This window comes from Megalobrama amblycephala, linkage group LG9, assembly GCF_018812025.1.
Source record: "Megalobrama amblycephala isolate DHTTF-2021 linkage group LG9, ASM1881202v1, whole genome shotgun sequence".
Taxonomy (NCBI): domain Eukaryota; kingdom Metazoa; phylum Chordata; class Actinopteri; order Cypriniformes; family Xenocyprididae; genus Megalobrama; species Megalobrama amblycephala.
The window spans coordinates 33851396-33868916 of NC_063052.1; the positions used below are offsets into that span (position 1 = coordinate 33851396).

Consider the following 17521-nt stretch of genomic DNA (forward strand, 5'->3'; position numbering starts at 1 on the left):
AATTTAAAATGGAAAAGTGGATATTTGTCAGAAATATCAGCATTCAATTCTCTAAGGAAGACCTTGTATTGTCGTTACTTGAGCACAAGGCTTGTAATGTTAAAATACACTGTAAAACAGTAAACCCTGTTTCATTTCTTAAAGCGTAATTAAATACCAAGATATATTACATTTTTTTTTATTTAACTTGAGAAGGCACTATGAAATGCAAAGAATGCAAAGAATAACACTTTATTTTGTAGGTTGTAAATGTGATCAAAATATTCACAATCAACACAAACTGGATGGTTACAAGAAATATCACTGCCGCTGAGTGCGAATGGGTTGGCATAAAATCAAATATCAAGTATGCAGTATGCAATCAAGCATTCATTCTTAAATCTTAAATCTTTCTTGTTCAGTGGGGGAAAAAACATGTTCAATCATCGTTTTAAACAGAGCATAAAAATTAACTTTGACTTAGAAAAATCTCTGGCTTGTGTTGATGTGTAGGGGAGCATGGGACACAACGCTTTTTGACTTTCTCACTTTGTGTAAATCTACTTAGGGTTCAGAGAATTTCTTTTGTTCCACATTAATTTTACACATGTCTATACTTTTTTCTAAATTTAACCCTGAAAGAAGGGAAGGGAAATGTGACAACATGCCCCATAGGTGTTGCACATTGTAATATGACCATATGACAGCTAAAAATGTTATGTGATTGAATTAAAAAAATATACATGACAAACTAAAATATTTTGTCAATAAAAGACAATAATTATTTTTTTCATATAAAATAATAGCATTTTTTTTTAATTCAAATTTAAATAATTTTGTAGTTTGACAATGAACACTCTGTAAAACACAGCTATACAGCCGGTCAAAACAATACAGACAAACAGATGAAGAAACGCATTCAGAAAAACAGAGCTGAACAAAAACACTCCTCTCCCTCCACTCACAGCTCTCACAGAACACGGGATAAAAAGACGAGACAGTACAAATGCTGAACGTTTCTTGAAATAATATTTTCTGGATGTTCAGGTTCTTCCTCTCAGTCTTTATTCACCTTTTTTCCATAGTTTATCAACAGTAATTCATAAAAGTTGATTATACCAGTTGTATCGTAACTGTATATAATAGTATAGTTCTAATAGCGGGGCACATTGTAACGCAGTGTCGCAACTGGAATTTAAACCTGGTAGTATCTTCTGATAGTTAGTGAAGCATTAAAGAACTACCCAAACTGCTAAACAACAGTTTGGAGATTAAAATAATATCAGGTTTGTCTCATTTTAAATAAACACAAAAATATAGATGAAAAAATAGCTTAAGTAATAAATTTACTTTTGCTATTGTTAAATAAATGTTCAGTGATATCTCCCAAAGATTTCTGAATTTTGGTGCAATTTTTTCTCTATATATTGTCGATATGGCAACTAGTAAATATGCTAAGTTTCTTCATGCTAGCCTGTGTGGGAGTATTTAAACCATGTGTGTTACAACTAACCCCGCGTTAGTTTGTGCCCCGTGCTCCCCTATATAAAAATGCAGATAAACATCTAGCATAACAAAAAACATCTTGACACCAAGCTTCCCACTTAAGCGGAATATATTCATCCATCATTCTGGTGGGAGTGATTTGTGCACCTGCTGTATCGCTTGTAGTTGAATATTCTGCACCTTTGTGCCACAAGTCATAAGACCGCCTTCCATATTTAACTTAGGAATAAAGTCTAATGTCTCTCACAGTTCAAAACGCTTACACTACATCCTATGCCTTCCGTATTCAACTTACGAACAAGCATAAAGGTCTTTGCACACTGAGTCCAAAATTCGTGTCCGGACTAGGGCTGTCACGATATTAGATTTTTCACACCATGGTTATTGTGGCCAAAAAATATCACGATATCGATATATCGTGTTATTTATAGAATCCTTGGGGGGGAAATGTATCATTCTAAATAATTTTTACTTTGTTTATTTAGTTTTTCTCTTTCAGGGTTGCTGCACATTTTTAAAGTCAAATTTAAGGCTTTTTAAGACCTGAAGAAATAAAAATGAATACTAGCATAGTAGCCTATACATTATGGCTGTTACCAATCAAATTAAATCATTATCAACAAAATCCATCTTTGCAATACAGAGGTGACACAGAATGAGAAGTGGCATTAATATATTTACACAGCATTTACAATTTGTCTATATACATTTAATTCAATATTTAAATACATTTTTCTCATTTTAACTTTTTAATTAAAACTTATTAATTAAAAAGATTAATTCGTTCTAAACACGGATTCAGCCAGTAAAACAAAAACATCTCTGTTGCACAGGGACTCTGTTCTGCTGTTCATAATTTTGAAATTTTCGTTGGCGAAATAAAGGGAAAAAAACAATATTAACAATACTGTGTCTAAAATGTAACTCACATTGTTCATTTAAAGGTGCCCTAGAATTAAATATTGAATTTACCTTGGCATAGTTGAATAACAAGAGTTCAGTACATGGAAAAGACATACACTGAGTTTCAAACTCCATTGTTTCCTCCTTCTTATATAAATCTTATTTGTTTAAAAGACCTCTGACGAACAGGCGAATCTCAACATAACACCGACTGTTACGTAACAGTTGGGGTGTACGCCCCCAATATTTGCATATGCCAGCCCATGATCAAGGCATTACACAAGGGCAGCCAGTATAGACGTCTGGATCACAGCTGAATCATCAGACTAGGTAAGCAAGCAAGAACAATAGCGAAAAATGGCAGATGGAGTGATAATAACTGACATGATCCATGATATCATGATATTTTTAGTGATATTTGTGAATTGTCTTTCTAAATGTTTTGTTAGCATGTTGCTAATGTACTGTTAAATGTGGTTAAAGTTACCATTGTTTCTTACTGTATTCACGGAGACAAGAGCCGTCACTATTTTCATTTTTAAACACTTGCAACTTCATTCTTTATAAATCTCTCCATCAGTGTGTAATGTTAGCTTTAGCCACGGAGCACTATCAAACTCATTCAGAATCAAATGTAAACATCCAAATAAATACAATACTCACATGATCCGATGTATGCATGCAGCATGCATGACGAACATCTTGTAAAGATCCATTTTGAGGGTTATATTAGCTGTGTGAACTGTGTTTATGCTGTTCAAGGCAAGCGCGAGCTCCAGAGGCGGGGGAGCACGAGAATTAAAGGGGCCGCAACCTATATATTGGTGCATAGTTAATGATGCCCCAAAATAGGCAGTTAAAAAAATGAATCAAAAAAAATCTATGGGGTATTTTGAGCTGAAACTTCACAGACACATTCAGGGGACACCTTAGACTTATATTACATCTTTTAAAAAGAAGTTCTAGGGCACCTTTAACAATAAGTTGAAGGAACATTGCATTTGTGCTGATTTGGGGAAAACGGCACTTTTGCTCGTGTGATATTGTAAAACAACTACATCTTATAATATGATATAATGACAAAAAATTGTCGGGGCAAAAAATGCCCATGTATCTAGAATTTTGAGGCCATAACTGCATGCATAACTACATAACGCTGAATAAGACGAGTAAAGAAAACGTGGTAGGCTACTAATTAAAAGAATCACCCTTTATTTAAATATATGAACACAGAAAATCGCTGTTAACAGGTAAATATAACATTTCCCATTCCATGACTAGTAAAATAATCGCAACTTTCTCTCTGTAAAATGGCGTAATCTGCAGGGTGATGGACACGGAGGTGGGTAAATCCTGCAGATTGGGCTGTCTAAGCCAAGGAGCCGAAAAACTCCCATACTGTCAAGCTTATTTACCGCTCTGAATAGCTGCGCGCCGCGCGCTGCGTCTTATTCTTGTTTGACAGGTGTCAGCATTAAAGTGCAATACTGCCACCTGAGAGCTCAACCAGGTACTGGCGCAGGAGTTTTTACATGTCATGATATCATAAGTGTCCTATTCATTTTAAATACTGTGGTTATCGTCAATACCGGTATATCGTCACACCCTAAGTTAACACGATATCGATATTTCATGCTTTGAATATCACGGTTATCGTCAATACCGGTATATTGCGACACCCCTAGTCTGGACGAAAGTTTCGGAGGTAGTGTGTAAACGTGATTGACACAAGGTGAGGTCGTATTTATTTTTTAACGTGCAGAAATTTCGGATGCGAATTTCAGACTCGTGTGCAAAGACTTTCAGTGTGCAAGGTCTCTGTATGTGACAAATTTTTAGGATCACGAATAATAAAAAACGCATATGAAAATTTCGGACTTTTCGTGCAAAGACCTTAACTGATGCACCGTCAATAATGCTTTTTTTGTCACAAGTTCAATATGGAAGGCGGTCTGGTGTAAGCTAGTTATTTTACTTCGTATCGTGTTGTATATAGAGTGACCAGATTTCTCATGGCGGAATACGGGACGGGTGAGCAAGGGGTGGGCAATATGACCATGATATGAGAAATTTTATTTCACAAATATATATATATATATATATATATATATATATATATATATATATATATATATATATATATATATATATATATATATATATATACAGTAGGTGGACAACCAAAATGGGTATTACCGCCGCACATACCGCCGCCGCAGGGCCGTTGCGTTAACTGAAATTCAGTCGCGTGTAAAAAACTACCGCCAGGTGGCACAAAGGGACGGATTGGAAAGTGACTGTAATAATAAAATGTCGGTTTGTAAACGGAGATGAAAGGACGAAGTAAAACAACAATAACATTATAATATAACATTTTAACATCCTTAAAAACCATTAGAAAATATAAAGTGAGAGTTAATTTCAGAACGTGGGATAGTCTTAGGCTAGGCCTACTCCATCAGAAATTAAAAGAAAGACCTTTACACAAAGTCTTACTGCATGCTATTGTCATTAAACAGTCAGTTATTGTTATTGATTATTATTTATTTATTTAACAGCAGCAATGAGCACTGGCCATGATTTCAGAAACAACACGTTCCAGCGGATAGATCTCCTCTTATTTAACACAGACCTATATCTTATCGAATTGAGATATTTCTTTCTTTTTAGGTACAATTATTCGCTGAGTTTAAGTTCATTTTTGAGACGTTTCAGTTTCTCGCAGAGAGACAGCTGAAAGCGCTCCCTGTTTTTTATTTTATTTTATTATTCAAAAGTACAAGGTTTTGTTGTTATTGTGAGCGTACACAAATAAAAGTAGACCATTTGTAGTCTTGAATCAATCTGTAGGCTATCGCCAAAAATGACGGAAGGCCTGTTTTAAGTTGTTTCAGCTGTCATTAGGGGAAAATCCATCAGAACGCGCCGGCGCTTTCGTCGGCCAGAGGGATAAAAATATAACCAATTTAGTTTCATATTTTGGGCTATTGCCTATTATTATTATTTTAATTTCACCTATGTTCATTATGAAAAGGGAATAGCATGACGGATGCGCAATGTCGGGAGACAAATGCAGCGGGTTAGACATAAGTTTGACCACTTCATTAAGTTTTGTTTTATAGTAAGTCTTTCTTTAACGTGAATTTCGTTTTGTAGAAATTGTATCTTAATTTCAATCAATGTTTTATCAACCAATTGCCTATATTTAATAAATAGGAAGAAAACCAAGTACGTCGGGTGTGGAATGGATTGAAGTGCGAAACAAACGAAAACATGTTTCCGCGGCCTTTGAATAAGGCTGAAGCAATATACGTCTTTCTGTTTTAATTAAATGTATTTATTACTTTATTACACGTCTTTATTTCTTAAATAATTGCTAAGATGTTTTAGCTGGTCTAGTTAGACACAAATTTGCGTAGTGGCTTATTGTGCAAACTTTTTTTCCTACCACACGCCAAACTCATAACATTTCTTGCAGATTAAAAAAAACAAACAAACAAAACAAAAAAAACACGACGCTCCGACTTTTAAAAAATCCCTCCTCGCTCCAGTCAAAACTTTGCACATACTCTGCTCGGCAGCAGCAGACGCCGGCAAACGCGCGGGGGGAGGGTTGATCCCATTCGGAACTTCTGGAGTGGAGAGTGAAACACTGCAAAACATTGCAAATCTCCATAACACAAACAAATAAAGAAACTTACTGCAAATACTCATAACAGAGTCTAACAATTGTGTATTTCGTCTGCTTATTTCATATGATCAGATCAGGATGTTAAAATTAACAAAAAGCACCAAGATTGCAAAAAGGTCGCGCATAGCTTAGGCTAATATTTTGAGTCTCCCGCCCTCTGGATTAATGGCTTTGGTGACAAACATTTTAAACAAAGCGCCCTTCCCCCTATCTCAAACTTGTCAAGTGTTGCAGAGCAAGCACTGTTAGGTTGGGTGAGTGCTTTTTATACACACAAGATAATGTAAAAAGTATACATTGATATAGACTATAAATAGAACACAATCGGTTTGTTGTTTTTGTTTGTTTTTCTTTAACATATTTATTTTATTTCTTTGTCTTTAAGGAACATTGGATGGCAGTAAAGATTCTGTACAGTTATTGTTCTAATAATACGGAGCCATAATGTTACGTATCTTGGTCAATTCTTTCCAGCTGCTTTACAGCTTAACCACAGTTTGCAACATCAACAGTTATTGAAATGAGCTGAATCAACACAGATCTGCTGATATAAATAAATAGGCCTAAATAAATAGCAAAAACAAGATTGGGTTTGTACGGTTCATTTGACCTATAATTTAATGATTTATGTTATGATAGAAGTACAATGTACAGATGCATATATGTTTTGCATAAAGTAAGAATATTTAATAAAGAATCTTAAACTTCCAATGTTAAACATGTTCTCATCGTTTTGCTCTAACTGCAGTCAAAATACAAATAGGCCTATAAAATATTCATATGCATTGTGTAGTCCATTGTGGAGAGTCAGATTAGGCGCAAACTCTATAGCAGAAACTTTTTATCTTAAGCCTAGCACTTGTTGAATAACAAAATGTTGATTATTGGGATATCAACGGATTTTTGTTCGTATTTGTGTAGCTTATGGCATGACATTTCTTTTTGTAATGTTTATGAGCGTGTTAATGGATACAAACGGCACAATTACAGTTTATCAGATTGTTACATAGCTATAATTGCACAATATAGTTGAAACATTAACACATTAAAATCGTCTGATAATCATACAGTAGTTAACATGAACCCTTTGTAAGCGATGTATTACCATTACATCATGGGCGTACGGGACACCCCCGCAGCCCCCACCCTATGATGGGCCCCGTCGCAGATTAGTTACTCTTTCGTCTTTGCTTTTTTTAGAACTAAACTCAATTGACCAAAGATAAAAATAAAGCATCCAACTGAAGCCCAAAAATGCAAGCAGAATGCCATAGAAACTAGTGCTAAATTACCACAAAAGGGGGAAAAATTCACTGTTGTTTCCATCGCCGTTTGTAAGGTAGCCAAGACAACAGCAAGCTTTGATGCGCTGTTACTGTGTTACTGTTAGCGGTCGTGTGCCGAGACAAATAAATATGTTCGGTCTTTGCTGAGATATTATTATTATTATTATTATTATTATTATTATTATTATTATATATTGCCCAAACGTAAATAGCATAGCCAATAAGTCTAGAGTTAGGCTATTTCTTTATTCTTTTACTGTAAATACATGAATTTAGTTTAGGCCTATATATCATTTGATGCGCCGATCGAAATTACTGAAAATTTGCGGCTGAAACAGCAATTTACGCGCTTGTCTAAGGGAACCTTATATAGCCTATATCCTAGGCCTACGCAAATTTGTGTCTAACTTAGAATTTAGAGCAGCTAAAATATATTGTTAGACCAAAACATCATATCAATTAATTAAGTAATAAAGACACGTATTTAAGAAATTTAATAAAAACAGAAAGACGTATATTGCTTCAGCCTTATTCAAAGGCCGATTAGCCTTATTCAAAGGCCTTATTCAAAAGGAAACATGAGTTCGTTTGTTACGCAATCCATTCCACACCCGACGTTCATGGTTTTCTTCCTAATTATTAAATATAGGCAATTGGTTGATGAAACATTGATTGAAATTAAGATACAATTTCTACAAAACGAAATTCACTTTAAAGAAAGACTTACTATAAAACAAAACTTATTGAAGTGGTCGAACACAAGTCTAACCTGCTGGATTTGTCTCCCAATATTGCGCATCTGTCATGCTATTCACTTTTCATAATCAACATTGGTGACATCTTTAAAAAAATTATATTAGGCTATAGCCCAATATTTAAATATAAATATGAAGCTAAATTGGTTACATTTTTATCCCTCTGGCCGACGAAAGCGCCGGCGCGTTCTGATGGATTTTCCCCTAATGACAGCTGAAACAACTTAAAACAGGCCTTCTGTCATTTTTGGCGATAGCCTACAGACTAGTGCAAGACTACAAATGGTCTACTTTTATTTATGTACGCTCACAATAACAACAAAACCTTGTGCTTTAGTTGTAAAATAAAATAAAAAACAGGGTGCGCTTTCAGCTGTCTCTCAGAAACTGAAATGTCTCAAGAAATGAACTTAAACTCAGCGAATAATTGTACCTAAAAAGAAAGAAATATCTCAATTCGATAATAAATTCTGAATTTGATATTTGATATTTTAAGGAATAGAATACACTCCTGCATTTAAATGCGGCTGCAGGAGTTGCAGTTTTTTATGACGTTTTATTAATCCGTTCATTCTTTTTAGTTTCAATGATTTAGCTAATTCGCCTTAAAATGATTGAGCTAAATTGCCTTAATAATGGGAGAGAAATTATTCCGTGACTCACGTTTTACTAAAATAAAGGGATATAATTCATGAAACACGCAACAATTTATTAATCAGTGTCTAAACAGATAGGCTATATTTTTCCTAAGTAGTTAGGCTATCTGTCAAATAAAGGACAGGTAACGAATAACAAAGTAGCCTATGTGCGTGTCAAAAATCCATGTTGTTTTATTAAAGGAGTTTAAAATATAAATAAAAAAATGTATTTGTGATAAATATAGGCCTAATATGTGAGAAAAAATACATTTTGCATAAAGATAAATGTGCTTTGACGCATTTGTTGGATAACATGTGGTTAAAGCGCCACTCAGCGGTCAAAAGCTGCAAATGCACTTTGCGACGCGGCGGCACGCGCGGCGGTAGAAACACCGTTTTGGATGGCCACCTACTGTATACAGTATCTCACAGAATGTGACAACACTGAAGAAATGACACTTTGCTACAATGTAAAGTAGTGAGTGTACAGCTTGTATAACAGTGTCAATTTGCTGTCCCCTCAAAATAACTCAACACACAGCCATTAATGTCTAAACCGCTGGCCACAAAAGTGTGGAAATGTCCAAATTAGGCCCAAAGTGTCAATATTTTGTGTGGCCACCATTATTTTCCAGCACTGCCTTAACCCTCTTGGGCATGGAGTTCACCAGAGCTTCACAGGTTGCCACTGGAGTCCTCTTCCACTCCTTCATGACGACATCACAGAGCTGGTGGATGTTAGAGACCTTGCGCTCCTCCACCTTCCGTTTGAGGATGCTCCACAGATGCTTGGCCAGTCCATCACCTTTACTCTCTCTTCATCTTGGAAGTGTGTTTGGGGTTGTTATCATGTTGGAATACTGCCCTGTGGCCCAGTCTCCGAAGGGAGGGGATCATGCTCTGCTCATTCATGGTTCCCTCAATAAACTGCATGTGCACTCAATTCGACCATGGCGAGGCCTGTTCTGAGTGGAACCTGTCCTGTTAAACCACTGTATGGTCTTGGCCACCATGCTGCAGCTCAGTTTCAGGGTCTTGGCAATCTTCTTATAGCCTAAGCCATCTTTACGTAGAGCAACAATTCTTTTTTCAGATCCTCAGAGAGTTCTTTGCCATGAGGTGCCATGTTGAACTTCCAGTGACCAGTATGAGAGAGTGAGAGTGATAACACCAAATTTAACACACCTGCTCCCCATTCACACCTCAGACCTTGTAACACTAACGAGTCACATGACATCGGGGAGAGAAAATGGTTAACTGGGCCCAATTTGGACATTTTCACTTAGGGGTGTACTCAGTTTTGTGGCCAGCGGTTTAGACATTAATGGCTGTGTGTTGAGTTATTTGAGGGGACAGTATTATACAAGCTGTACACTCACTACTTTACATTGTAGCAAAGTGTCATTTCTTCAGTGTTGTCACATGAAAAGATATAATAAAATATTTACAAAAATGTGAGGGGTGTACTCACTTCTGTGAGATAAACAGTACGACAAATACGATAGATACAAATAAACTTGTTTTTCAGATACAGAAGGTTTATTTACCATGTATGTTTATTTAACATCTTTTGATATTTGATTAACATTAATGACAAATATTTAATTAGGCTACTGTCCCTTTAAGATCAAATTCATGGATGTAATATATTGACACATATGACATATCCAATTTCCACCCATCTGTTTACATCCACTTAAGCCATCATTTATAACCGACTGTATTTACATGAGATACTCCATTTTGAAAAACTATGCATTTGACCATTCAGACGCATGGAGAACTGATTGCGCACTGTCTGAGAGAGAACTGTGATGGCACGCAAGGAATGAGAGGGCGCGCGTGCGAGAGAGCGCTTCTGGTGCGTGTCATTCAGTGCGATTCCGCCTATCAGCCTTCACTAACGGCAAGTTAATCAATAACTAATTGTGATTGGATGGTAAATTTGTTCTACGATGAATTGATTGGGCTGTTTCGCATGACCAAACACTTACTACTCATTCTATAATTACACAGTCGTAAAGAAATTTTAGGAAAGATGAAATGCGGGACAAAACATGATTTTTGAGGGTGAGTAAATCATGGGGTAATTGTAATTTTAAAGTGAACTAATCCTTTAATGTGTGTTGTTCTCGTAGGTGATGATTCTACATCCTGCTTTCATTAAGTATGTCCATGAGATATGGTTGCTGAAACGTGGCAAATATCCATCGACTGGCTTCCTCGCTATTATATTTGCCCTGCACATCTGTGACCAGGTAAATCCCACACGCTTTCATTTTCATTTTTGTTTACATTTTTATTATTGTCTGGACATTTTAGCCTTCTCTTTTGTCCAGGTTTCTACATTTGGGTTTGGTGCTGATCAGTATGGAAACTGGTACCATTACTTTGAGAAAACCTCACGTAACCTCCGTACTGGTGCTCATAGTGGCAGCTTTGAGTTCGACACCATGATGCAACTGTACTTGGAAAACAAAATTCAGGTGTTCAGAGGGAAATAATTTGAGGCAAATGTTTCTTTCTATGTTTTTACAAATGGCTCGAAGGCAAAGAAAAATTTACTGTTGTTGTGCAAATATACTGTATAATACTTGTTCCCACAGCATGCAGGCCCTAAGGGAATTTCAACAAAACATCTTGAAACTGCTTTTGGTTGCTTCTAGTGAAACTGTGATAGCACTGATTTAGAAGATTTGAGTGTTATCATTGGTACATTATGACCTATTGAAGACCTATTAAGATAATGTAAATCATGCAAGTCTTGATGGATCTTCATGAATGTACAGCACAAAAACAGTACATTTTTCTTATTCAAAGGTTTCCTAGCAGGAGGATTTGTGGTTGGTATGACAGTGATATATGTGCTTTCATAATGCAGTTTGCCTTTGTGCCATTTGTAAAAGCAAATCATTTGTAAAATCAAGTCTTGATGGATCTTCATGAATGTACAGCACAACAATGTGCCATGTTTCGATTAATATGTTAATGAAAATTGTGCCAAATTATGGTTATAGCTTGTGTTTTATATATTTACATTTACATTTATTCATTTGGCAGACGCTTTTATTCAAAGCGACTTACAAGTGAGGAATATAACAAGCGAGTCGTCATGACGAGGCAAATAGACACAAGAAGTACTCTCACAATACAAGTTTTGTGAGAGCAAAACTTTCCTTCACACACATTGTATGTGAAGGAAAGTAAAGAAGTCAAGATGTTAAAGGATTAGTCCACTTTTAAATACACTTTTCCTGATAAATTTACTCACCCCCATGTCATCCAAGATGTTCATGTCTTTCTTTCGTCAGTCGAAAAGAAATTAAGGTTTTTGAGGAAAACATTCCAGGATTTTTCTCCTTACAGTGCATTTCAATGGCTACCAACAGATTGAAGGTCAATATTACAGTTTCAGTGCAGCTTCAAGGGCTTTAAACGATACCAGATGAGTAATAAGGGTCTTATCTAGTGAATCGATCGGTCATTTTCGAAAAAAATACAACCGTTTATGCTTTATAAACAAAATATCGCCTTGAACGTACTTTCCGCTTCCGCATTCTTCATAACGCTTACGCTGAATGTTCTACGCCTTCCCTATTCTACTTACGGAACGAACGCGGCGCCAGTTTCGTTTTTTTTCTGTAACTTGAATAGGGAAGGCGTAGGACATTCAGCGTAAGCGTTATGAAGAATGCGGAAGCGGAAAGTACGTTCAAGGCGATATTTTGTTTATAAACGGTTGTATTTTTTTCGAAAATGACCGATCAATTCGCTAGATAAGACCCTTATTACTCATCTGGTATCGTTTAAAGCCCTTGAAGCTGCACTGAAACTGTAATTTTGACCTTCAACCTGTTGGTAGCCATTGAAATCCACTGTAAGGAGAAAAATCCTGGAATGTTTTCCTCAAAAACCTTAATTTCTTTTCGACTGAAGAGAGAAAGACATGAACATCTTGGATGACATGGGGGTGAGTAAATTTATCAGGAAAAGTGTATTTAAAAGTGGACTAATCCTTTAAGAACAATCCGTATTTTTAATCTTTGAAAGGAATTGTTACATTTGTCCTTTTTTTTTAAAAAACGTTGTTTGGAAATTATTTCAGATTATACACTATAATTATAAATTATGCATTTACATTTGGAAATCTCCATATGAACTTGATCCTCAAACAGACGGCAGCTTTTGAGTATAATGACCGTGAATGAAGTATAGATACGTGCTGATGTACATGTTTTATTAAAAGTCATTGATGCATAAAGAGTAAAGGTCAGAATTTGTGTGATGGGACACTTTTGGCTAATTAGATAAATGTCTAAAGTGTTTGTTCTGTGTTTACTGTGAGAATCTCAGAACTGGATTTACTTACTTTAGAGTAGTCAATGTGCTGCTTGTATAGCAGTATAGATTTAGTGCCCTGTGAAAATAACCCAACATACAGCCATTATTGTCTAAATAACTGCCAATAAGAGTGAGTACACCCTAAGTGAACATGTCGAAACTGTGTCCAGAGTGTCAATATTTTGTGTGAGCACCATTGATATCTAGCACTGCCTTAATCCTCCTGGACATGGAATTCACCAGAGCTGCACAGGTTGTTGCTGGGATCCTCTTCCACTCCTCCATAATGACATCACGGAGCTGCTGGATGTTAGACACATGGCACTTCTCCACCTTCAGCTTGAGGATGCCCCACAGGGTTCAGGTCAGAAGACGTACTTGGCCGCTCCATCAGCTTCAGCTTCCGGTTGTCATCTTGGCGGTGTGTTTGTGGTCATTATCAAAACTGGCGTTTGGCCCAGTTTCTGAAGGGAGGGCATCATGTTCTGCTTCAGAATATCATAGTACATGTTGGAATCCGTGTTTCCCTCAATGAAGCGCAGCTTCCCAATACCAGCAGCACTCATGCAGCCCCAGACCATGATGCTACCACCACCATGCTTGACTGTAGGCAAGACACAATTTTTTTTGGTACTCCTCACCAGGGTGTCGCCACACATGCTGGACACCATCTGAGCCAAATAAGTTAATCTTAGTCTCATCAGACCACGGGACTTGCTTCCAGTAATTCATGCTCTTGGACAGGTTGTCTTCAGCAAACTGTTTGCGAGCTTTCTTGTGAGCCAGCTTCAGAAGAGGCTTTCTTCTGGGACGACGGCCGTGCTGGCAGCACTTTTTTTTAAGCCAACTTCTGCATCTGACGCACAGCACGATGACTCGACTTCTTTGATCGACCCTTGCGAGGCCTGTTCCAAGTGGAACCCATCTTGGAAATCCTCTGAATGACCCTGGCCACTCTGCTGTAACTCAGTTTCAGGGTGTTACCGTTCTTCTTATAGCCTAGGCTATCTTTGTGGAGAGCAACAAATCTAATTCTTAAATCCTCAGGGAGTTCTTTGCCATGAGGTGCCATGTTGAACATTCAGTGGTCAGTATGAGAGAATTGTACTCAAAGCACCAAATTTTAACTGCTCTAATATAAGATACACAAATTTGTATGGTCCTATCAAGCAGTCAAATACATGAACATGATGAATAGGACATGTGGTTTTGCATGGTTAAACAATGTACAGCTGTTATCACTTAGGGTGTACTCACTTTTGTTGCCAGCTATTTTGACAATAATGGCTGTATATTCCACTGTTCTGCAGAGTTTAGCTCCAACCCTGACTAAAAAACAAAAACTCACCTTCCTGTAGCCTTTGTAATCCTGAAGACATTGGTTAGCTTGTGGAGGTGTGTTTGATTAGGGTTGGAGCTAAACTCTGCAGAACAGTGACACACCAGGACCGATGTTGCCCATCCCTGGTATGTTGGATCTGTGCATTAGGTCTTAAAGTGACAGCAGCCCAATAAACCTGCTGTTGTCTGTTTCAATGTTAATCAAAAAACAAAAGACAAAAATAAAAATGACACACTGCTCTTTAGTAGGTTTAGTAGGATTAATCTATATGTGACCCGTGCTGGGAAAATGAGTTGCAATCAGCAAATTTTTCCCCATGATACCACAATTGTTTGATTAGCATTAATGAAACAGACAGCCTATATTAAGACCTACTGTACCGTGCAGATCTATAATGTTACACACCAGATGTTTTTCACCAACCAAACGTTCACTTAAGACATAACAGATATAACAGATTGTGAATACTCACCAAGACAGATATTTTGAAATACTGTAATTCTGTGTATGTGTATATCGGGACTGCGCGCTGTCTGAGGCGTCTTTGTGCGTGTGCTTCGGATCTGTCAGTCAGGGTGAGTAAGACTGTTTTGTTTACATCAGCATGAGAATTCACTATGAATGTTCACAAAGTTGGAATGCTGCACTTTAAAACAATACCAAACTTGTGCTTAGAGAAGCGGCAGTAGTCGAGAAGCGAACAGAGGAAACAACATTTTTCATGGACAAAGGAAACGTACACCTCTCAGAAAACACAAATAAAGAATACAAATAAAGATACTTTTAGATGTTTAATTGATATTTGGAACACTGGGATCACTAGACAAGGGCTTAATGAACTCATCTTTGTGAAAACCTCAAATTCGATCAAAATTGACACTTGTTTTGCCTGTAGCTCACACATTCTGACTCATTTTACCAGAATGGGTCACATATTTATACAGTGAAGACTATGCAGTGGTTTTAAATTTGATTACTTTCTGTTGATAAATACTGTTCTGGTTTTTATTATTATTATTATTATTATTATTCATTTCACAGGAATGCTATATTTGTTAAGCTTATTCCTAATTACCTTTAAAAAGGGGGGAATGGAATATGTTACACCTGTTGCTTCCCAAAAAATAAAGAGTTGTCAATTCATAATACTTCTTCATCTCTCTTTTTTTTATACTTAAAATACATTGTTGTTAAGAATAGCTAAATAACCCCAGTGGGTCTGTTTGAAGACTTTGTAGTATTATTTATTTTGGTGATGGGTATCGGATCCATCGCCCTGGAGCCCGAGCCCTGCAGAATGTCTGACCAGGTGTGTGAGCCGGCAACATCATGTATCACCATGGGATTACTAGTGGAGTACGAGGGAATGGAGGAAGACCCCGGGGGAGCTGCTGCTGGCCTCTGTATTTTATAATGACTTTGAAGACAATGTTTACCCAAGTATTTTTTTCCTAGATTTCTTAATTAAAATTATTTGTAGGCAGTTTTTTTTTTAAATATATAATTATAAGATAAAGGTGTTTTTAAATAAGGAAACTTCAGTGATCTCTGTACAGAAACTCTAACAGGAAATGGTAAAACCCACAGATCACTACCTGATGCACTTGGCAGGAATGAAGGAACTGAACCAATGTTTTCTGCTGGAGGTTCTGGACATCTTGTTCAGATACATGGTATCATGGATTCTATCAAATACCAACAGTTAAAAAATCAACACCAACACAAAAATGTTTCACTGAGCACAAAATGAAGCTTCTGCCATGGTCGTCCCAGTCCCCTGACCTTAAACACTAAAGAAAATGAGTGGAGTGAACTGAAGAGAAGAAGCACCAACATGGAGCTGGAATCTGAAGGATCTGTTGAGATTCTCTATGATGGAATGGGTTTCTCCAAACTCATCAGGCATTATAGGAGAGAACTCAGAGCTGTTATCTTGGCAAAAGGAGGTTGCAAAAAGTATTGAATAAAAGGGTGTCAGCGTGTTTTGGAGAAAAACATTTATTTCATAATGTGATTTTAACCCCCACATTCAATTCTTTTCCTTCAATGAAAAGTTAGATTTTTGCTCATTTTATTAATAAAAGTTCAAATGGATAAACAATGCACATTTATTTTTACAGTTATCTTTGATCATATTTACCAAGGGTGCCAATAATTCTGACCACTACTGTACCTGTAAATCTTTGATGACATAATTAGGAACTCAAATGATTATTTAGGTTGGTAGTCACCCTACCAACAATTAATCACAGTATTTCAATTGAATCATCTGACACACAAGCAATTACTTGAATATACACAAATGCGATTTATTTAAATATCAGTTGGCCCTTTCTATAAATAAGTCACTCCTATGACAGATATGGTATAATGACTTAAAGGCTTGAAAAACCAGTTTGCGGACCAGATGCAGAGGTGTTTTCATTACGATATTTAATCTGAAGAATTATTTCCTACATGGGCATCTGGTTCTCTGCCATTTGTGGTTTCCTTGTGCTACTATATAACTATGTAATTTTAGGGGGTGGCCTAAGCTTGGCAGGTTGTGGCCACCCCGCTCACAACCGCTGTTTCTGTATCCTTTTTTTTTTTTTGTTGACAAGAATTGCGTTTATTTAAACGCAGAACCGTCTCTTTAAGACCACAAAAAAAAAAAAAAAAAACGGGAGACTATTCAGACGCGCACTTCAGCTTCGCCTCAGCGCCAGGCGCAAGTCAAACGCGCGCGGAAATGATACAGGTGCCGAATGAGCTTCAGCAGAACAAGTGAACGGCGCACATTGTATATAGCTTACGTTAATGTTTCTCAACTGGTGGGTTGCAAGACGCGCACTTTTCAATCACGCGCAAATACGACGCGCTGTAGGTATATTAGGCTACTCACTATAAATAAAGCGCAAAAGAAACTACGAGCATGCAGTGTAGTTCTGTCGTCTATTAGCTAAGTCATGAAATAACCAAAAAGGCGATTAAAGCTGCATTAGAACTGTGCATGCATGTATGTAGGCCTATTTGAGATATATGCGTCACATGTCTCTGGACTAAAATATTCTGCTATGCCAGATCACAATATAAGGCAC

At 36.9% G+C, this 17521-nt stretch overlaps 1 protein-coding gene across 2 annotated transcripts in view; it reads left to right on the forward strand.

Moving 5' to 3' along the window:
- Positions 1 to 12004, forward strand: part of LOC125275759 (CMP-N-acetylneuraminate-beta-galactosamide-alpha-2,3-sialyltransferase 1-like) — a 33505-nt gene extending 21501 nt beyond the window's left edge. For both annotated transcript variants that reach the window (XM_048203009.1, XM_048203010.1), the window contains exons 6-7: positions 10897 to 11016; positions 11098 to 12004. In XM_048203009.1, coding sequence (XP_048058966.1) covers positions 10897 to 11016; positions 11098 to 11262 — 285 coding nt within the window. In that variant the 3' untranslated portion in view covers positions 11263 to 12004. The remainder of the gene's footprint in view (positions 1 to 10896; positions 11017 to 11097) is intronic.
- The last annotated feature ends 5517 nt before the right edge of the window (positions 12005 to 17521 follow it).